Source organism: Balearica regulorum, chromosome 1 (assembly GCF_011004875.1).
Source record: "Balearica regulorum gibbericeps isolate bBalReg1 chromosome 1, bBalReg1.pri, whole genome shotgun sequence".
NCBI lineage: Eukaryota > Metazoa > Chordata > Aves > Gruiformes > Gruidae > Balearica > Balearica regulorum.
Window position 1 is genome coordinate 199,047,216 of NC_046184.1, and position 23,452 is coordinate 199,070,667.

General features: G+C 38.8%; 1 protein-coding gene across 3 annotated transcripts in view; it reads left to right on the forward strand.

The window, feature by feature from the left end:
- XPO4 (exportin 4) overlaps nucleotides 1–23,452 on the forward strand; it is an 83,898-nt gene that overhangs the window by 21,018 nt on the left and 39,428 nt on the right. For 2 of the 3 annotated variants that reach the window (XR_012833387.1, XM_075742192.1), the window contains exons 2-6: nucleotides 1,728–1,833; nucleotides 6,757–6,898; nucleotides 7,149–7,287; nucleotides 19,150–19,266; nucleotides 20,041–20,194. Coding sequence is in view for 2 of the 3 variants with exons in the window: in XM_075742192.1 (XP_075598307.1) it covers nucleotides 1,728–1,833; nucleotides 6,757–6,898; nucleotides 7,149–7,287; nucleotides 19,150–19,266; nucleotides 20,041–20,194 (658 nt within the window). In the remaining variant the exon portion in view is untranslated. The remainder of the gene's footprint in view (nucleotides 1–1,727; nucleotides 1,834–6,756; nucleotides 6,899–7,148; nucleotides 7,288–19,149; nucleotides 19,267–20,040; nucleotides 20,195–23,452) is intronic. The other variant, XM_075742193.1, reaches the window with a different exon arrangement.

The window sequence follows — 23,452 nt, forward strand, 5'->3', positions numbered from 1 at the left end:
CACACGAACTGCCTTCTGAGGAAGGAGGCATGGACAAACACTGTGCTCTTCTCCCCAGAGCTGGTGAGAGCTGTCCTGCATACATTCAAATCACTGTCCAGGGAGTTCTTGTCCCCAAATTGGCTGCAGAGCAGGTTTGTGAAGGGACAGAGCATTTTTTTCTGCATCCACAAGGCTTTTTTTGTAGTTGCCTTCCTCCACTACTTATTTTGCTCCACTCACAGACATTCATCATATCTGCACAGGAGAAGTTGTGAGAGTCAGAAATTTGCTGCGTGAGAAGGAGCACAGCTGTTTATTAGCACCCCCTTGAGCCAAGGATCAGCAGCCTGCTTTCCTTTGCTTTATTTACTCAGATTATGGGGTTTTAATCTGTGGTGTTATTTGCTCATATTTGAATCTTCTGTCATCTTGTGTTTTGTCACGGGTGAAAGAATTAAATCAGATTTGATATGTTGTATTTACTGGAAAATATTTCACTTAGCATAAAGACCAAGGTTTTTAACTTAAGGTCTTCATGCTTTTATTCCCAAAGCAGTGGGTATAAATCAAAACGAAAAGGTACGTGGCACACACATTCTCCTCAGATTGCTAGAAACAGGACTGGAATTTGGAGTTTGGAAGTTCAGCTGAAGTTCAATAACCTACTCTGTCACCTTGACCTGGCTGTGCAGTTTGTGTGCAATCTTTCTACACGTGCATGTTCCTTTCTGAAAGGTGCATCTGTTTAGCTTACGCTGCCTTGCAGTACCAGTCTCCTGTAAGAGTCATTTTGTGCTGTGTGCTTATTCAGATAAATCCCCAATAGCAGAAATCGGAGAATATCAGTGGCAAAAGTGGAGAGCAGAGGTGGTGTGAGCAGCTGATGTTTTCTGCAGGGTTGTTTTTACTGTGTGGGGCAGCGGGAGGGATCTCAGGGTTGCTCAATGAGGTGAGGCTCCAATGCAGGCAGTTAGCTCTCATCTGTGCTCCGTCAGTGATATCCCACCTCACAATGGTCCAGCTTACTGTGTAGTTTCATGCTTTACCTGTAGTTGATTTTCAGGTAGAATCCACCATAGAACTGTCTTTCAGCAGTAGTGACCTGAGCAGCCAAGGTGCCCATGATATAAGGGGATGGGTATAGGCAGCTGGGGAACAGCTGTAGCCATCCCCAAATGGGCTGACCTGTCTCTTCGTTTGGAGCCCTCACTTAGTCTTTGGGATGTCAACTTTAATGTTAAACACTAGAGGGTAGTATGTTACTGCTAGTACTTTATTTTAGAGCATACCTGTAGTAATTTTTTAATCCCTTGAATTTATGATACAATTCAATATTTTAAAGCAAATGTAAAACTAAAGAAAAACAGTGCTTTGTTTCTGTGACTGCATAGCAGCATTTAGTATTTAGTGCAATGGTATTTTTGGTTTGAATACAAAAAAGGATTGGGTTGAATTTAGATCTGACTTATCTTTCTTCAGAAGTGTCATTAGGAACACAATGCTTAGAATTATTCATTCTCTGCCTGATGTCTCAATATTCACACTTATGTGCACATGATATAAATACACAGTGGTATGTAAGAAGAGGCCACGACCGAGAGAGAGAAGGCAGTTTTACCAAGAGATACTTGGTTTTGATATTTAACAAGGCAAATATTTATAAGTTCATGACATTTCTCATATATATTTACAATTGGAATGGGGTTTTAGTGCTTGAATAACTTTTTTTTTCTCTTTTCTTTCAGGCACCACCTTCCATGGTCAATAATGAACAACGCCAACATGCTGAGCACATATTCTTATCATTTAGAAAATCAAAATCACCATTTGCTGTTTGCAAACACATTTTGGGTAAGTTTTAATACATGAAGTTAAGCGTGTAACTGTTTTTATAACTGGAACTTTGCTGTTCTTCTGTAGCTGGGAATAGGAACATCAGTTCTGATTTTGATGAGGGGTACTTTTTGATGGAGAGTGATTCCTGTTGCTGCCCTTTTTGGTTTTGTTTCTGGCAGCTTTAAAGCTGTAAGGTGGAACTTCATGTAGCTAAGTTCCTAAACTGATTTAATAGATTCATGTTTCCTCTGTGACATGATTATTGTAATACTGTCTAATCTGTGGAGCTTGTAGAACTACTTGTAGTGGGATTGCTTGGCTTGATGGTGGCCTTCTATAATGGGGTTACAGTGTCGGTGGATAAGGGTGGACGCTGTCATCTACCTGGACTTGTGCAAGGCATTTGACACTTTCCCGCACGACATATTTGTCTCTAAATTGGAGAGACGTGGATTTGATAGATGGACCACTCAGTGCATAAGGAATTCGCTGAATGGTTGCACTCAAAGAGTTGTGGTCAACGCCTCGATGTCCAAGTGGAGAACAGTGACGAGTGGTGTTCCTCAGGGGTCAGTACTGGGACCGGCACTGTTCAACATCTTTGGCAACATGGACAGTGGGATCGAGTGCACCCTCAGCAAGTTTGCTGACGACACCAAGCTGTGTGGTGTGGTCGACACACTGAAGGGAAGGGATGCCATCCAGAGGGACCTTGACAGGCTGGAGAGGTGGGCCTGTGTGAACCGCATGAAGTTCAACAAGGCCAAATGCAAGGTCCTGCATGCGGGTCGGTGCAATCCCAAGCACAACTATAGGCTGGGCGAGGAATGGATTGAGAGCAGCCCTGAGGAGAAGGACTTGGGGGTATTGATTGATGAGAAGCTCAACATGAGCCGGCAGCGTGCGCCTGAAGCCCAGAAAGCCAACCAAGTCCTGGGCTGCATCAAAAGAGGTGTGACCAGCAGGTCGAGGGAGGTGATCCTGCCCCTCTACTCCACTCTCGTGAGACCCCACCTGGAGTACTGCATCCAGCTCTGGGGGCCCCAGTACAGGAGAGACATGGAGCTATTGGAGCGAGTCCAGAGGAGGGCCACAAAGCTAATTGGAGGGCTGGAGCACCTCTCCTGTGAGGACAGGCTGAGAGAGTTGGGATTGTTCAGCCTGGAGAAAAGGCAGCTCTGGGGACATCTAATTGCAGCTTACCAGTACCTGAAGGGGCCTACAGGAAAGATGGAGAGGGACTGTTTATGAGGGAGTGTAGTGACAGGACAAGGGGTAATGGGTTTAAGCTGAAGGAGGGTCGATTTAGATTAGATGTTAGAAAGAAATTCTTGACTGTTAGAGTGGTGAGGCACTAGAACAGGTTGCCCAGAGAGGTTGTGGATGCCCCCTCCCTGGAAGTGTTTAAGACCAGGTTGGATGAGGCTTTGGGCAACCTGGTCTAGTGGAGGGTGTCCCTGCCCATGGCAGGGGGGTTGGAACTAGATGATCTTTAGGGTACTTTCCAACCCAAACCATTCTGTGATTCTATGATGCTTCCCATTAAATCAACCAACCATGCAATTTTATATACTTTTGTCAGATTTTGCACTGATGCTGAAATTTTCCATGGTGAGAATTTATTTCAGGTTGAATGTTTTAGTAAGTTGCTGTTAACAGCCCAAATGTTGTGTAAAAAAAAAAAAAAGTGGGGAAAAAAAATTAGTTAGAAAAGCTTCTGTTTACCTGGTAGAAACAATAGAGTATTGATTCAAAGTTTTCTGGATTATGCCTATGGAGAAAGGAGAGAGGTAGGTATCACCTTTTATCAGACATTTCTTGGGTTTTAATGGAAATGTTATAAATGTGGTTGTGTTACAAGTCTTTAAAAATAAATCTGTTTTTACAGGCACTATAGAGACTTACTAGAGTTTGGCAGCTAAATAATCTGAAAATTGCAGGAGCAGTAAGCATGTAAGATTCCTACTCAGCACCGCTGTACTGACCAGATGTGAGTGTTGGGGAGAGGCAAGGGGGAAGTTTCAGTGAAAGCTGACTCTGAAACCCAATGAGGAAAACCTGGAAATTTGTGGAAAAGAACACACGCCAACACCACAAAAAGCAACTTTTCTTTCAAAGAATTTGCCAGAATGAACAGAGAAATATTAGATTTATGTTTAAAATAAAATTATTTTAATATTTAATTTGTTCCACTTTTTTAAAAACAGTTATTTCTAAATTTACTGGATTAGAGACTTACAATTAATGAATATTGTGATGTCAATATTGCAGGCTTACTACTGTGTTGTTAAATTGTATTGTGATATATAGAGCAGGGTGTGCTTCCTTTCCTACACCCACTCCTCAACCAAATCTTTTTCTACAAATGAGTTTCTTCTGGTTTTAGTATATTTTAGTAGTACTTCATCTGGTCATGAAGCCTGTAATTACACTTTTTGCTTTATGGGTCAGCAAAATTCATGATACTTATTTTCACATAGATTTTTAGAGAATTTTAAATGGACAAACAAACAGACTAAGTAACTGTTTGCAGACCATTTCGATCTCTTATAAGTGATATATTTGTCACTAATCAGAAATAAATAATGAAAATTCATGAAATCACTGCATCTTCTCAAAGAAGGGAATTCCATTTAGCATTAATAATGAACTATCACTGCAGCGATTCTTTGTGGGCTTTTTTTTTTTTCTTCTGAATTGTGGCTGGTTGGAAGGAATGTGATCCTGTTCTTAACACCTTTTGGATGTCTAGAAATATTACATCCTTAAACTGTTCATATGCTACCACCATTGAGAAACCAGTATGTTTCCACATGGGGCAGGTTTTTCCTGGCAGCACAGGCAGTTGTGATGCTGAAACCTGGAACTGAGAGACTTTTCCCAAAACTTTGTGCTTCTTGAGTTAGTGTTTGTATGGTCTGGACAGACAGAACAGCTAGTTAAGACTTGGGAATTGAGATATGAGAGGCAGAGATTATGAAATCAGGAGCCAGGGAGGGGAAACAAGCTGTTCATGTTGAAGAATAAAGGAGTTGAAGTGTACTGAAGGGATATGTGCAGGTAAGGATGGGCAGGAACCAGAGGATCAGAGTAGATGGCTTTAAAAAGAAATAGAAAAAAATGGTCAAGAGAGCAATTGGAATGGAGGTGGAGAGAGATATAACAAGGATGTTGATGCTGTTTGTGGAAGGAAGAGTGTACGAATGATACAGGGAGAGCAATGGAGACAATGAGCGTAAGGAAAAGGGGAGCAGCCACTACCATGCAGTTTCTTTTAAAACCTGGACTTGAACCCAGGAAGCATGAGGCTCTACGTTCTTCTGCTGTAAGCTTATAGCCATTAAATGTACTGGCAAAACTTGTCCTGCCTTTCTTTAGTAACTTCATGTAGAGCATAATGGTGCTTTGACTAGTTATAAGCTTACACTGAGTGCTGAAGGTCTGTGCTGTTAATGATTGCAGTTGTGCATCTGTGGTACTTGACACACAGGAGAAATTCCATCCTCTTCTTTTTAATAGCGTTCTCTTTTTATGTGAGCTTTGTACAGTTTGAAAAGCCAAAGACCCTGAAGTTAACAAATCCCAGAATTAAAATTCCTGTGCAGGAACAATTTGGCTCATTTTTATGTATGTGTTAGACATACACATTAATCTTTTAATTAAAAGTGGTTACTTAATTTTCCAAAATAAGCTAAGTAGATTTAAAGGTGGTTTATTTTGATTTAAGCATGTTTACCTGTGTAGAGTTTAGATCTGGAGCTTGACTAAATTACTCTAAAACATTTTAGCAAATTGGCTGCTATCTTGGATATGGAACTTGTATACAAAGGAAATGTATATTGTAAACTTATGTGCATTTAATCAGGGGAAGAAAGTTTGTTTTGTAGTCCTTTAAAGCCCATCATCTCATGACCAAGGTTTTTTCAGACAACCTCAGATTTTTTTGTAGTCCTGGCAGGTCGCCCACCATAGCCCAAACTCTGCTTCTAGTTCAGGAATTTTATGTCACCATTTCATATTTTATGCTTTTGTCACCCTGTGGCTACACCCTTTCTAAATGTTCTTTCTACAGAGCTCAGAATGTTTTGCAGCTGGCTACTGAGATACTACCTGCTATTTCTAAGTTAAAATTTTTAAAAGCATAGGAACAAAAAAAGAAATTCTCTGTAGCTTTCTATCATCATATAAATTAAATTCAGATTCTGGGGTTTCTCTACAAATTCTAAGTTATAGTCACCCAAACTGCTACCTTTTTTCCATAAGATCTTTTTCTAGTTTCTTTAGTGCATCTATATATACAAAGCAATCAGATATTCAGATAATAAGGGTTAATGATTCCTATACTTTGATAGGAAGTTGTATTTTGATTACCTCAAGATAAATATGGAATATTGATCGTGATGTAGAGAACCTTAAATACACCAGTCTGTAAAACTTTTGCTTTGATAATTAAACACAAATGTTATCTTTCAGTGTAAATGGACTTGCTTCTCATTGTCATCTATAAAATACTTGTAATTTTATGCACTGTTAGTTCCAAAGGCAAGCACCCAAGTGATAGAGGAGTCTTCAGTTCTGGCATGCCTGTCAAATTAATCATATCTTAATGTATGGGGACTAAATCTGTCATCTTTTTTATTTTGTTCCGTTGTTGTGGTAGCATTCTTAGTCCTGGTCTTTGGCCCATTCTCCTTGCACAGCTAACGTTTCTTCCCCTGAGTCACTGACTCAAATAATATTGGACTATTTGATAATTGGATTATTGATTATTTTTTGCCCCCTTTTGAGTTGTAAATTCTTTATCTGTTTTCATAGCAACAAAATTCCATTTAATAACAAATAACAGTAATTTCCATTATTATTTTCTTTTAGAAATACATGCAAGAAAAATACACCTATGTCTTCTGATACTTAGGTTGCCTTTGTTTTTCCCCACAGAAACTAGTAAAGTGGACTATGTCCTTTTTCAAGCTGCTACAGCGATAATGGAAGCAGTTGTAAGAGAATGGATTCTCTTGGAAAAAACTAGCATCGAGTCACTGCGAACATTCCTTCTAACCTATGTCTTACAAAGGCCTAAGTAAGTATAGAAAAAGTACCACTGAACATGTAGGATACTACATAAAGTCTGGATTATCCTTTTGTTTCCCAGGGTAGTGGTGGAAGACCGATAATTGATCTTCCATTCTTAGCACTTTGACTTCTGTAGAGTTGTCAGCTTTCCCTTATGAATTCACACAAAATGTTTGAAAAAGAAATGTGTTTAAAATTTTACTGAGCATTGATGTTCAGAATTATTTGTAAATATATTTTTGCAATGTTGTTTCCAGCCTTCAAAAGTATGTTCGGGAGCAGATTCTATTAGCAGTAGCGGTGATAGTGAAACGGGGATCATTAGACAAATCAATCGACTGCAAAAGCATTTTTCATGAAGTCAGCCAGTTGATCAGCAGTGGTAACCCAACTGTGGTAAGTATTTTATTTTTTTCTTCAAAAATTTAAGCAATCTGTACCAGCAACTTAAGTTATATATTTAGTGATTATACAATCTTGTATACTTATCTAAAAACTAAAATTAGTAATTAAGTTGATAGCTATTCAAGCAATAACTTACTAAATCAGGTTTTTTGAATGAGAATGTTTTGGGATTAGGAGTGGTATGTGTAGTTCTCTGGTAAACAATTACATCATATTTTTTTAGGGAATAAGTTTCTCTGAATAGCTGTTTTAAATGCCACGGGGTGGGGGTTTTTTTGTTTCTCTGGGTTTCTTTAATAAACCAGCATGATCTAAAATGGATTTTCCATTAGCTGGCAGGTTCTCTACACACTCTATTCCCCTTCCATCTGTGCAGTGCTGCACCCTCCTGTGGCTCAGCTGTCGGAATAGGCTACCCAGCAAGAGGCATAGGCCTCTGCTGTTCTCTGGGAGACGGGTAGGTGGAGAGAAAGGGGTGTGAGGAAGTAAAACGTGGAATGGAAATACAAAACTTACTCTAGATTTAATGTCATACTACTAGGGGTAAGTGTTACCTTCCATACTGAGCTCAAAGTGGAAACAACGTGTCCAATATCTATCTATGCATTTAGTGAAATTCCGTTTGCTATGCCAGGAGATAAGTTTAGAATAGGTCATAATAGAGGCATGTAACTAGAGATTAAAGAGAGGTGATTTTTCTCCTACCAGATGCAAATTGAAAGATTATGTAGATTCCATGCTGAAACTTTTAGCAGAAGCGTTTCTCAAACAAAACAAACCTTGAGGGAACTGACTCGTAACATTGCTGAGCATTTAGAGCAGCAGTTGTACTAGATGTGAGCAGCAAATGTTTAACTCTGAAAATTCGATCAAAGTGTACTAGAAGTAATGCAGCTCATGTCATGGTCCTAAAAATAGTGTGTCACCTCTGAGCACAAGTGATATCCCTCCAGGGTATGGAAATTTCAGTTACACTTCTAAACCTTAATTTTACTGTTATTTAGCTTAAGAAGAACACTTCAGCCTTTTGGTTGTGCATAATTTTGATAGAAATGGGTATTTGTTTAAGAGAGCAATGCTGAGTTCATGCTTTTTTCAGGGAATGCAGCCTTGTTATTAAAATGCAGTTACAACTGAGGTTTTCAAGTTTTATGCGTGCCAGTGTGTATGTTTATGTAGTTTGTCATCTTTCCATAAAGATACAAAAGTTGACTAAACAGAAATATGGATGTTGACAGAGAAGTCCTCTCAACTCTTGCACAGTCCAACTTCTACAGTTATATTCTGTGCATGCGCTAATGTACAGACATACTACACTGTCTGCTGTAAGTATATCATCCCAGGCTTGCTGCAGAACAGAGCACTTCACAGAGGAGCTCTGGCTGGGGGAAGGGACAATATTACAGTCTCCTCCCGAGATTCACTCATTGCCACTGCACAAAGACCAAGTTTGGCTCAGCTTGTCATTTCCCTTTATCTACCCATCTTCATAAGCATTACTTTCTCAATAGTTTTTTCCAAACTATTTGTGCTCAGGTTTTAAGAAGGGTATTTAAAACATCTTTATATATTAAATATATATTTGTATATAAAAATATATACTATATCTTTAAGGTATAAACATATTTTATATACATAAATATATAAATACATTTTATATATATTTATATAATATATATAAAATATATTTTATATTAAATATATATTTGTATATAAAATATATACTATATCTTTAATGTATAAACATATTTTATATACATAAATATATAAATACATTTTATATATATTTATATAATATATATAAAAATATTTTTATATATTTTTATATATACAAATATATATTTAATATATAAAGATGTTTTAAATACCCTTCTTAAAACCTGAGCACAAATAGTTTGGAAAAAACTATTTTCTATTTTCTATTCCAGTATGGTAATACAATGTACTAATAAAAATGATACATGATGCTGCTGTAACATCTTTTCTGTAAGACACGGTATATCTTTGTTAGTCTTTGGCAGGCTGGTTATAAACACATGCTCCCATGTACATATGAGTTTTATATTATAAAACAGTTCTCATTCATAAAAATGTTCTTGTAATCTTTTGAGACTTTGCTGCAAGAGAAGCTCTGGTCCTGGCACAGCTTCATGTGACCCAGGACTTGGCATACACACGTAATAAGCAATAATAAAATTGTGTGTTAGCGCAGTACCTGCCACAACTGAGCTCTTAGTAGGTTCAGGGCGTGCCTCTTGTATAAATATATAATAACTTTGCAAGGTTTTATGAAATAATTCATACAACGAATTTTCCACTTACCTTTTCAAATATGGGTGGATATTTTTGTTATTAATGTCTCTGTAGCGTTCAGCCATGCCCATCAGGCTGTGTGGAACCACAGTGGTGCAGCTGCCTTGCTGATGTGCGGAGTCTCAGTTAAGGGTGCTACAGGGTACGGTGTGAGGCTGAGGGGAGTGGTACTGCTTCCAAGATCCAAGATGCACTGTCAGCACAGTGCCGTGCACTGTCACAGGTGTTTCTGCACTTCACTGGAGACGTTTATATTGGATGGAGGCCTGTTTTTATAAATAAGTCAGGGAGGAGGCTAGGATATGGATGTTGGGAGAGATCAGCAGATGTTTTCTAGTGCTCTGTGCCTCCTTGACTCATTCCACTTTTTTAACATCTTTCCTGTGATGTGATGTGCGCTCTTGGCTCCAGCCTTGTACACTCAAGTTTCAGAAGTCTGTTATACCTTTGTGACTCCTAATTCTCTGTAAAGTCTCTTGGTCAGTTTTTGTATCCTTCCCAGACTTCTGCTCCATGTTTCCTCTGACTACTGCCCACCTGTTTGTGTTGTCCTACCTGAGGTTCACTCTAGCAGATGAGAAATAACATACAGAGTCAGCAGGACATCACTTTGTATTTAAAAATGTTTAAAGCTCTCAAACGTGGCTCTTAGCTGTTGATAATGGCTTTCTACAGCAGTTTGTAATTGAGAGAAAGTTCTTTTTAAAAAAACAAAGTGGTCTCTTGCCTGCTTCCTGCCTGCTCCTTCTCCATGAAATCTTTGGCACTTTTCAGTAACATCTTGTCAGGGCCAAGTCCTGAAGGCTGGTGTAATAAGGACAGCAGCAAATGTAGATGGTGCTGTGTCTTTTGCATGTGTCCTTTTGCAGGATTTAATATGCTTAATACCTTAACTTCTCGAGTATTAGTTTGAAATATCTTTAGAAATTGATGTATTTTGAAGATGGAACTTGAAGATATGTTGAGTAATGTGGCAAACCAACATGGGAGCAAGACTGATGGAATGAAAAAATGAAGGAAAAGAGAGGAACAGTGATGAGAGGAAGAAAGTGGCAGGAGATGAAAAAGATGGCTTTAGTGTTGAGTAATCTCTTAATAGTGGAACACAGTGTACATGTTAAGGAAATAACAGGGCACTAACGAGAGGTAGTACTACAGGGATGGGAAGGATGTGTGGTTACAGCCAGGCTTTGAACCTGGAGTGTTGACTCCCGTTGCTGCTTCTCTGCCATATGGACCTTTATGGATTTCATGCAAGAAACCTCTGTCTGGGAAGGGAAAGCAAAAAGGGTCTGGCTGCCTATTAATTTATAAATGAATTTAGGTAGTAATCCTCTTGGAGGACAAGGATTAGCTTTGAAGTTCCTAGTTTTGTTTTTCCTGCCTGCTCCTGTAACATAGATAGAAGCCATCCTTCTGCTCACGAAGGAAGGAGAGTCTGTAATCTCCCTCCAATGGCAATTTCAGGATCTCTTTTCAAAATCTTCATCTCTGGGGGACAGCTTCTGGCAGTAGACACCGTATCATGGACCAAACTTAAAATGCTAAAAACATGTTTTCTATCACTGATTTCAAGATTTTGGAGAATTACGTGGGCCAAGTTCTTCTCGACTATAAATGCCTTCAATTTCTTGGCCTTTTCTTTTTGTGTTAGAATATTCTGCTTTTGCATAGCTGAAAGATTTCATTTGTCCTTCATGCCTGCCAGAAGGACAGGAATCTTGGCAGCTAAGGCAGCTGATTCCCAGGAGGAGGAACTGGTCTGCATGTGAACACAATCAGATGGATTTTGTTTAAAACTGGACTAGGATAGGGGTCACACCTCAATTTCTTCCAGAACATGGGTAGGCAGATGCAGAGGGGTCCAACTGCTGTAGACCTGACACAGGACTGGGAAGCAACAGAAGCTGTTTTTTAAGATCTACGATGCATACAGCAGAATGTATTCTAATATAAAGCTCCATACCTGAAGCCTATATTTTTCTGTATATGCCAGACTTGTCAAGACTTACTGGAAGAGCTCTGGGATCCTAACAGTTCCTTCTCTCTTAAAATCTGTAAATCTGTTGGTCTGTTTCGCAATGTTCACGGTTGGGCTAGGGAGGAGATTCAGATGCTTCAGGTTACCTAAAACTGCTGAGGAATGTGCTGTGGATGGATTTCATGTCAACAGTGGGGAATATTAGTAAGCAGAACTCTAGACGTTCATCTTCATTGAAATTAATCTATCAGTAATAATGGCTGCATAGTTATATTTATTTAGCATTTATGGTTCTTATTTCTATTATTTAAGAGGAATTTAACTTCTGGATCCTTGTATAACTGTTGCTGTCTCATGTGGTAGAGTAGGAGTTGGGGAGGCTCTCATGACTTTAAACGTTTTTATCAAAATGTCATATTTCCCCCCCCTCTATTCTCAGCTGTATCTTCTGGTCTAATAAAATTATTACCTTGTCCTGTGAACCTTAGTCCCCCTGAGACATATTGAGTATAAAAACCAGATGGTAAACCAAGATATTTAAGCTGTTTCCTTCATGCTGACAAATGCTCTATAAAGGCCTAAGTGTGTTAAAGATTGGTTTGGGAATTTTAGGGATCCTGAAACAACTCCAAATATGAGGTTAAAACTCGGTAATAGAAATGTAAGAGGACTTTAAAACATAAGTAATTTTTAGTAGTTGTATTAACTAGGATGCCTTTTAAAGTTTTCTGATTTTTCTTTTGAAAGAGAGCCTACTTTACTGGAGATGCAGTGTAGCAAGACTCCAGCTTAGTTGCTTAATAACTTTAATATTAGAAATTGATAGCTTCCAGTATTATCATTTACAATAGAGCTACAGTTTCAAAGACAGGACTGGGAAGTGAGGAGTCATGATCCAGAGGAGAGATGTATGCCTCGTGTTCTATGTATGGCATCCAGGACTCTTAATTTCCTCAAGTCTGCTGTCTCACGAGATGTGCAGGCATGGAGGCCCTCACCTGTAGACCTCAGAGACTCACTGGGAAGGAAGAAATTATGCCTTTCCATGTGTTACACCTATGTTTCTTTTATTGCTGTGATGACACACAAACAGGCTTGATGGGAAAAGCCTCTTTAGGAAGTTTATTGACCCTAGCTGCTCTTCCTCTCAGAGGTACTGCCCTTCTGAATATATACGTTTAGTAATAAACTGGATCTGTGTGGGAATCTACTTAAAAACAACCAACCTTCTCCCTCCTAACCTCTTTTTGGTTTTTGTTTAAGCAGATCTGCTGTGGAGCACAGCCGTATAACGCAGCTCATTTGGCATAGCTGGCAGTATGGCGGGCAGAGGCAGGCAAGAAGGACCAGGAATGAGTACTGGGAAAAGTGGGGCGGAGAGGTGACACATTCACGCAAAGAGCACTTGCCAGGATGATGTATATTTAAAGCTGGGTGATACTGGTGGCAAGCTGCACGGCTAGTCTTGCTATTGATTATTTTGAATTTAATTGAAAGTCTTGGATTTGTTCATGCAACTACTGTAGGAGTGGAGATTCAACTGATGTCTTTCAGACAAGAACCTGGAGAAGGATATGTTACCTCTAGATAAACGGTTTTCAGTCCTTCACTTTTTTAAATGAGATTACTTATTTTTCCTCCTCCTGATTTCTGCTTCACAACTTCACCTGTCTCCAGAGAAACTAAGAAAAGCATGTTTTGCACCCTAAGTGCCAGCAAACTTTGCCTGGACCTCTTCCATTATTAGTAGAGGCTGCTACTTCCCTTCTCTCTTTGGTCAAAGCCTGCATGCTTCACATGCCACAAGATCATCTTCCTGTGGCCCCCAGCAATTTGCAGAGGAATTGGTTTTCTCTTTCTTGGCTCAACCTCGGGGGTTTCCCTTGCTAGGTTTGCCTGGTTCCCCCCAAGGAAGGGAATCCAGGTCTTGCCCGTTGTGCCACTGTAGGCGTAGTGTGTTAACCTGGTGCTGCTTGTCTGTCTTTGCACAGTGGCAGAGAGGGAATGGAAGGAAAGGGGTGCGCTGCCCAGCCAGTCCCTTATTGCTGACAGCACAAAACTGCAGCTGTGGGTCCTATTCCTATCATCCTGTCCCTGCTCTACGGCTTTTTTTCCACCAGTTGGCTCATTTGGGAAGGAACAAACAGATAAAATCCAGTAGGTTCTTCCTGATGTTTGCTTATATTTCTTCGGAATATGTTCTGGTTTTCTTTGGTTGGGAACTACTACTTCAGCTCCTGGGTCCATCCCATCCCCCCATCCCCCCCCCCCCCAGTTGTGCAAAACTTGCAAGTTGAAAAGCTGGACTGGCCCCAGTTACTCTGTGCACATAATGGTATTTCTTTTGGTCCTGTGGCCATCCTGTTAACCTTTCCATCTGGAGTTGCAGCTTGCATTCTGGGGATTTAGATACTCTGAAAATGTTAGCAAATACAGCTGTGCTTATTCAAGGAAGTTAGGGAAGAAGTGTATTACTGCCTTTATAAAGGAAGCCTTGCTTTAAACAATTTATTTGGTAAAATTGCTTTTGACACGTTCTCACTACAGAATTTTATCACCTAGGAACAACACAACAAATTCTACCTCTGATAGATTTACTCTTTGATTCTTCCTGCTCTTGTGCAAGTTAAAATTAGCTGATTTAGGGATATTATTAAATGCTTCTTGTGACTTCCCTTTGGTTTTAGTAACAGAGTTTACATTATACAGACAAAAAGTCCTGTAAATGCATATTCAGGGTGGCAGTGATCTAATGTCACAGGGTAGATGTTATGATTTGTTCTGTTCAGGTGAGACTTTTATTTTTTAAATATACTTACTCATTTTTCTGCAGGTATAAATGACATTTGCAGAGGGTGGCGGGGGGATTGCTCGATAGTTTAGGTTTTATAGTAAAATGCATTATTTAATCAAACCTCTGACAACCTAGCTGTATCTCTGCTCTGCATTTCAGAACAGAGGAAACATTTTTGGTGTTGTAGCTCATTCAGCTTTGTTGGCTTTTCTGCCTCGGAGCTGGTGTACCACATGTCCATTTTTTCCTAAGCTGTATTTGAACTCTTCTTCCTTTCAGATGCTTTGTAACCTAACTACCCTCAAATGAAGCAGTTCACTTATTCCATGGGCAGTCCAGGCACAAGTGTGAAATCCCTTCAAACATTATGGCTTTAACTTTTGTTATACGGGACATTCCATTTGGAGGAATAAGTTGCATTTACGTTCTGCATCTGAGTTTTATGAATGATATAAAAATGTTTACTGTTAAAATGGTGCATGGTCTTTCTGTAGTGTCTGTGTTTTATTAGAGTAATTTAAAAAGAAAACCACTAAAACGATGTTACTACTGGGTGTCTGATTGCCAAGTTAATCTCTTATCACAAGTCCCATTGATCTTCTGTTTGAGCAGCTGAGAGTCTATTTTATGTATAGCGATCTTTCATAAAGTTTATTCCTGGTAATAAAGCTAACTGGGGTGAGTGCCAAGCTATTCTCAGAGGCAGTCTGCTCTCAACAAGAGAAGTATTTTATGTTGTTAGATGGGGTTATTGTTTGGGTATGTACTTATGGCAGAACTAGTGAAATTGCTAGCGAGTGAGTCAAACTAGGTTCAGAGGTGTACTCTTACTGGTATGAAGTTAATGGCATTACTGCACAATAGACATTCAGATCTGACTTTTAATATGATGCCCAGAGTCACGTGCATTTTCTACTTATTACTGTATGGTATTACTAAATTGGATTGTTAATCTTTTGTGTAGTGTGGCAAAAACCTTAAAAAAATCCCTAAGCACTGCAAAACAAAAGAAACCCTCCACCCTAGAACTTTACATGTGTTAAGTGCATTCAAATTTACTATGTGTAAGAGGAAGTAATTTTATTTCACAGAGCACAACTGTATTGGTTTGTCTGAAATTATGTTGGTTTCAGATTTTTGAAATCTTTCATCTAATAGTCTGCATTTGTGTTGACATACTTACTGTCTTCATACCAAACATATACGTAAATTAACAGTATTTTAAAATACTAGTAATTAACCTTCAGTAAAGTTATTTTTGATAAAGTAAAATTTTACTTTTCTAAAGGTTACTTAAGCTTTATTACAGAATTTCTGAAGTATTACTGTGTGTTCAGAAGAGTTCAATAGATGGCAGAGCACATGTTCTTTTAGGCTAATTAGTTTGTTAATATTCATATGAAAATGGCAATCTCACTGCTATGCACAACAATCTATGTAAATTCCTATAGTCTTACGGCAGTTTTGGGAAGCAGTGGTGGTTTCGTATGCAGCTCTAAGCAAATGCTTGGCGTTGCAAGGACAGATTACAGGTCTTGATCCGTTCCTCTGCTCTTATCTATAAGTCCTGGGGGTTGGCATCTACCTTCTAGGAAACCAATCTCAAGCAATCTCCTCTCAGCCTCTTATTGCAGTAAATTTTAAATTACTGTCCAATATCTTATCTTTTGGTCTTCTCCTGCTCTGGTGACCTGGATATACGGGAGTACTTACAATTCCTTATGGGTGCAAGGGGTAAGCACAGATGCAGATAGTGACAGGAAAGGCATGGATGTGCCTGTAGTGCACACAGGGCCTTTGGAGTGGTGAGGGAATGGGGCAGGATTTGCACCCCAGGTATTGAAATACCAAGGTGAAGGAGTTGGTGGGATGTTGGGAATTCAGTGGGAGGGAGGAGAGCGGAGGGATATGGTGTGCCCTGGTGTTTGCTGTGCACCAGGCTGCTGGGGGGAGTAAAGTGTGTAAATGTCTAGTAACATCATGCTTCTCCTTTCATGCTCAAAGCAGGTACTGATGTCAGAACTACCTGAAATAACTCTTAGTGAAATCAGAGGGCAGGTCACTGCTCAAGCTGCTTTATCATACTCTTAGCAGATTGTCAGCCTAGCTGCATCCATTCTTTACATCTTTGAAGAAATTTCTTCACCATCAGTCATAAAATTTAACGTTCCTTTTAAATTTCTCCTTAAAATCAGGAGAAAAGCACACAAAATATCTGGAACAGTTTTTATCATGCAATAAATAGCACATTACTATCCAAACAGAAGGGACAAATTATTATATACCATATAAACAAACTGGGAAAAATGGAAGAAGAAAATATCTATGATTTCAGCTAATACTAACTATTTTGTAGTCATGCTGGGAACAAACATTTTGTTTGCTATTGCTCCTTACCTGTCATTTGAACTTACTGATTTATTTTCCAATAATTGGCAACCGCTGCAAGCGATGGGCAGTCTGCATCGCTGTCCTGCGGTGGTCTGGATGGTGGCTGGTGTGAAGATCTTGACATGATAGAGCAGAACCAGCTTAGCTTTAGCCAGGCTGTTGTACTATTGCGGACATTAATTACCACATGGTAATCTGGTATGTTATAGAGCATCAAGCTGTACAGATTTGTAATTGCAACTAATGATGTCCTTACATCATGGCTTCTCTGAGCTGAAAAGTATCAGTGTGTCAGTAATTGAAGCATCAAATAAAAGCCTGCATTTTACAGTCTTTAGAGACCCTTGTGAGGCTTCTGCATCTGGCACGTAGTGAAATTGGGCAGTGTTCTCTGACAACTTTGCATTATTCCTTTAAAAACATGTATTCTTATCTGAAGCGTTGTTCTAGAGCCAAACTTTGGGGGTTTATTTTAGTTTGTGGGGTTTTTCTTAACCCAAATTAATTCTTTTCATATGGAACTTTTAATGTTGGATTTAAAACTCAGTGTTAGCCTACATTGATTTTATTTTTTTTTATATTGGATCAAATCTGGATTTCCTCTAAATAAAATATATTTATTGTGTAAATAGTTTACCCAGAAATTTGAAAATAAAATACTGAAATGTTTGAGCTAATTAGAAATATTTCTCAGTTTAGTATAGAACTCGACAAAATTGCACTTTTGCTGGAGTAAAGTGTGATGCTGTTTTTCACCGGCTAAATGTTGTTTTTATCATATGTGACGTGTGACAGTAGATGAGAAATAGTCCACTTGAAATAAATAGTTATTTCTTCAAAATGAGAACGCTTGGATTTAGCAACTGATCGGCGATATGCTGGTCCACTTTACAGCTTTTTTATATAGTAGAAGAGAAAACCCATGTATTATCATGAAGCCACTATGTTTGATCTGTCTGGGACTTATTTAGCAAGTAAGAATGTTAATTTAATGTATACTGGCTAAGATAACTAGTTGTCTGGGGGGTCAAGGTACTGACTTCAGAGGCATTTCTGAACAAAGATGTTGCAGTTGGTGGGTGGATGGCACTGGTCTCAGCTGTTGTATGAGCTTGCATAAATAGTATCATCTCCACTTTAATCTTTCGGGTGTTCAGAGGTAGTGTGCATATTTCTGTTTAACCCCTGGACACTTGCTGGCATGCATGACCCTTTAACAATTCCTATCCCTCTGTCCATCCCTGGCACCTTGGCTCCGAACAGTCTGGGAGGATAGCCAGTAATTTTGAAGTTTTTTGTTAAGAACATCTCTTTAACAAAAAGTGTATACAGTTTCTATTGTGCTTGTTACAGTAGTGTGTGGTGCACTTCTGAAGAACTGCTTGCATCTCCGCTGCACAATATTTACTCCCCTTTGTGTGTAATGATCAGTTAAAAAAAATGTATTAAAACTGGTGATGATGGTTACTGGACTTTGGCATCAGGAAAAAAAGCTTTTATTTCAAAAAACAGCAACAAGGCTAGAGCAGTGTGTTTCATAAAGGAAAGTTGACTTTAAGTTGTGTTTTAGGATAAGCATTTGATTTACCTTATCTTAAATTTTGAGAATGAGAAAGATACTTAAACCTTCAGTCTTCATCGATCTGTCCCTCTGAAATCAACATGCCTTTTTCTCACCAATTTTTATATCACTTCAGAGACATCGTTCCAATAGAGCAGTTTTAAAGGTTATTTCTGAGGCTTGTGGATGCTGTGCTTTGGAGGGAAGTATCCAAAAGCATTCAAGCATCAGAGCTTTCTGTGTATTCCTCTCTTTTTTTGGTGGGTGGAGAGGGAAAAGATGTAGTAGATGGTGTATTGCAGGTGTTGTTGGTTTTGACTAGCTTTTATCACTTTTGGTGGTATAAATTTAATCATGATCAAATATCGATATGGTAAGTGTAGCAAAGAGGAGCCAAAATAAACTTCAGAGTGACCTGAATTATTAGATCAAAAGAAATAAGTGGAAAATGAATCTTCTCTTAAACTAATTACCTGTAAAGCCCTGTGTGCAGGGAGAGAAAGTAAATGGCAAGGCTGAGAAATGAATTGCAGTAAGTTTGTTTCCATTTTGTAGTGATGATTGTGCAGGTGCTAGCTTTTGTATTGCTCGAATACTTGAATTGCTTTTGTAAGGATGGAGCCTTGATGATTCCAGAGGTGATTCACCCAAGGATCTATACTCCTGAAAGTTTGACTTGTTCTAGTTTGTGTTAGAAGAAACTGAAGTACTAGTTGTAGAAAAATGCTAATAAAAAAATTTAAGGACAATGTAGGTGGTATTACGTTATTGGACATCTTTTAGTTATATTATTCCCCCTTATTTTTTTTATAGCAAACTTTGGCCTGTTCCATTTTAACGGCGTTGTTGAGCGAGTTCTCAAGTTCAAGTAAAACCAGCAACATTGGACTAAGCATGGAGTTCCATGGTAACTGTAAACGTATATTTCAGGTAAACTAGTTCTGTGTCAATATATGCTTCCTGTCTTTCTAAAACTTAAACATTGAGAAACAGAAGTACTTTCTTGTGCCAGGTGCATTCAGGTACAGTGTGTGTCTAAGACCATTTAATAGGACAAATATAAATGGAGATACTGGCTACTTCAGGAAAGTTGCTAATATATTTTTTAAAAACTGGTATTAAAAAGGTGCAATCCCTTTTTGCCCATTTTATGAATGTAGAGCTACAGATCTTTATGTGGTTGGACTCTTTAATTCCTTGGCTACCAATTGCAAACAAAACGAATACTCTGTGGAACAATGATAGTCTTAAATATAGCTTTGGTTTAAAGCCAGGGAGAGCTATGTATTTAAAAATATTATTGCAGATGGTGTAGTCTGGTTGTCTCAGATGTATTGTTTGGCCAGGCAGAAATGTTTTTGTGAAGGCATTGCTTTAAACTGACTGTTGTGGAACAACTTACCAACTTTTTTTCATGCCAAAGACCAACCCTCTCCTCCACCAGTTGTTAAAAACATGTTAAGTTTTTCTTTTAATCACTAGCATTTATAAGATTTTTTTTCTTATTCTTTACAAACACAATCTGTTAATTTTGGCATGGTGGGGGGGTCTGACTGACAACTTCAGAATATTTTCTGTATTTTAATGAAAAATAGGGTGAACCTAGAAAATTCTTTTCTCTTTAGAAAAGTATTTCTTTTTAATCAACATTTTAATTAATGACTGACAGACTCTATTAATATATTGTGTTCGTCCTGACTATAGGAGGACGATCTGCGGCAGATCTTCATGCTCACAGTAGAGGTACTTCAGGAATTCAGCAGACGTGAAAACCTCAATGCTCAGATGTCTTCAGTGTTTCAGCGTTATCTTGCACTAGCCAATCAGGTCTTAAGCTGGAACTTCCTTCCTCCAAATTATATCCTTTTAATGTCAGGCCCTTTATTTCAGCTGGGTTGGGTCACTTCTAGCGGGTGATAAGTAAAGTCTTTGCGAGGAGAGAAAAATGTAAAAATTATAAGCCTTATATTTAGTCCTTGATTTATGTTTTCTTCCATTAGTGTTCTTGGTCACCCTCGTGCTTGCTAACAGATGCTTACGTACAGAAGCTGCTGTTGCTCTTCATTAAACTTTTAAAATATTTTATATAAAATTCAAAACAAGTTCATCAGAGCAGCCCCCAGTTACAGGTTGATGGTCTATCTAGTTGGTGCAGGGGAGAGGAAGAGTGTAATATACTGATTTAGTGCAGAACCAAATGCTGAAGAGGTTTAAGCTCTGTTGAATTTTTATGTGGAGATCTGATCTGTCCTACTTTTCTCTCTCAGAAAAGGGGAGGGAGGCAGGTAAATGCCCCATCATTTAGGAAAGTGCATGCTCAACCAACTCCCCATAAAAGAGTGTAGTCATATACCAGAACATATAATAGTTTTTTTCTTCAGTCTGAAGTATTTGCTAGCTGAGAGGAGAAATGGCATCTCCTTTTTGCATAGGTGCCATTGCTTCCATTTTGACATCTTTATGATGTGTGCTGATTATGGAAGTCCAGAGAAAGGTGGATATGGAAGGTAAAGGAGGAAATGGGAATCAGAAAGAGAAAGAGTCTTAGTGAGGGAGAGAAGAAAAGAGATACAAAAATGCTCAGCCCCAAAAATAGGCCAGAAATTGTAAAAATAATTAATCATGTTCTCTGTTTAAGAGAGGGTTATGACAGCACTTGCAGTAACACATCACAGTGCCTCTTAATAGCTAGATTGTCTTTAAGATGCTCAGCAAGCTTTCCAAGAGCCTAATTTTTAAGCTAGTTTATAAGCCTTTTTTCCTTAAAACCTTTTGAAATTGCTACTAAATTATACATACTGCAGTTGTATGTTGCCTTCAATGTTGCCTTCAAATCCACTGTAAAGGATTTTATTTGCTTTCCTGGTTTGACGGTCAGAAGGTGATATCTTTGTGTTTCTGAAGTCTTTGATTCTGTTTGTTATGCAGCAGGCAGCAAAAGTGAAATTATTTAAAACTGGATATTCCTTGGTTCACATCTGCAAAGCAGAATACCAGCAGAATACTTCTTTATGGAAGGTGTCATGGATTAAAAGTAAATATCTCACTCATATTAATCACTGAAGTGATTTGACAGGGGTCCAGAGAGGAATTTAGTGCATGTGCCTACAGGACTGAGACTGGAGTCAAATTATTTCATCTTATAAAAGTTTTTGGAAGAGGATTTGGGATTTGTAAGAATTCAAATAATGTATGAATACTTTTTCTTTCAAAGCTGTAATTTTAAATAGAAAGGAAATGCTCTTGTGTTGTGCAGTGATGGTTCCCTCTGAATTTTAGTCTTGCTCTGTGCATACCTTTGATGTAGTCCTAAATACTGATCTTGTTAAAGTTTGAAAGTGAAGGCTCTAGTCCTTCACGAGCCCTTTATCCTAGGCTAAGGTTTGCAGTGGTGGAGCTAGATATATACAAGCAAGATGTGGAGCCTTAGGAGTTCCACCTTTCATTTATACTTCTGTATAACATGAAGTGATTTAGTCTATAGGTGCTAGTAAATAGGTGTTAATTGAAATAGCTAAGCAAGCCATACTGCTGCTTAAGGTTAACAGTGTTTTCTGCTACTTGGCCTACTTTAGATATTACACCTGTTAAACAAATTGTTGCCACTTCTGGAGACTGGATGGACCTTTAGTCTGAACCACCACAAGTGTTCTTACATGGCTCTATTTCAAATCTTTTCATAACTTCTGCTCCATTTGATACCATCTTTTTGTTTCCTACCATTCAACATTTCATTTTGATATAAGAATTATAGCACCAGCTTGGGTCTCCCTCCTCTATGTAGGGGCCTGTTTTCACAGAAGTTGGAATGGCTTTAATCATCCTTGAGAAATGTGGGTCTTAGCTGACCAAGATTCAATAACTGTTGGGGTTTATAGCACCATGTTGATTGTATTGTGGCATAAATCTCTCTTCCTTAAGAAGACTGATTTAAAAGTAACTGTTGATTGTTAGCTCATGGGCAGTGAAACTTAAGGCCACAGTTTCTAAATAGATGGCACATTACATAAGAACGTAAGAATTGTTGTGTTGATTGATCAGTTGGTATCATTTTGGTATCCTCTTTCCAAATCTTGACAGTACATATGCCAAAGCGATGGGCATAAATTTAATACTCGAAACATGGAGTAAAATGATCCATTGTATCCACAGATATATCTTTTCCTTTAGTTGGTATTTCCCCTGGCAACATAGTATTGATTCTCAGTATTCCCTGCAGCATAACAATAGTCCGCAGTATTGGTATACGATCTTTAGCAAGATTCTTGTATCTCTGAAAAAAGGAAGTAGCATAAACATGCTTTAACTCTACAGTCACCATCGCCAAGAGGCATGTTATTTAAATTACCATGTTGTGAGAATTGCATCAAAACATACATTTCTCAAGAGTTCTTGTGCTGTTATAGGATAACTTAGTATGTGTTGCATTGTTAAATGCAGTCTTGGACAATGCTGCCACCAATCACAACAGAATCATAGAATGGTTCAGTGCCTCACCACCCTCACAGTAAAGAATATCTTCCTAATATCTAATCTAAATCGACCCTCTTTCAGTTTTAAACCCGTTACTGCTTATTCTATCACTCCATGCCCTTGTAAACAGTCCCTCTCCAGCTTTCTTGTAGGCCCCTTCGGGTACTGGAAGGCTGCTCTAAGGTCTCCCCAGAGCCTTCTCTTCTCTAGGCTGAACAGCCCCAACTCTCTCAGCCTGTCCTCATACGAAGGGTGCTCCAGCCTTCTGATCGTCTTCATGGCCCTCCTCTGGACTCGCTCCAACAGGTCTGTGTCCTTCTTATCTTGAGGGCCCCAGAAGAGTTGTAGTAAGTCTTTATTGTCTATTACTAGCATGAAAGATGCATTCTCGAATAGCCACCTCATTGGAGCAACAAAAGAAGAGAGGCTGTGACCTACCTACTTTCAAGTTGGAACTCAGTATTTTTCAAGTGTCTTGGGATGTAGTGCCTGCAATAGGAAGGGCAGGGCATGGTGACCTAGGAGGCCTCCTTTCAGTCACATGCAGTTTCTTCCATATCATTGTCTAATACACAGGCAATCATCTTATTTTTATCTGCTACCTCAAGGTATTAGTTCACCTGGTGTTTGTGGATGCTTTGGA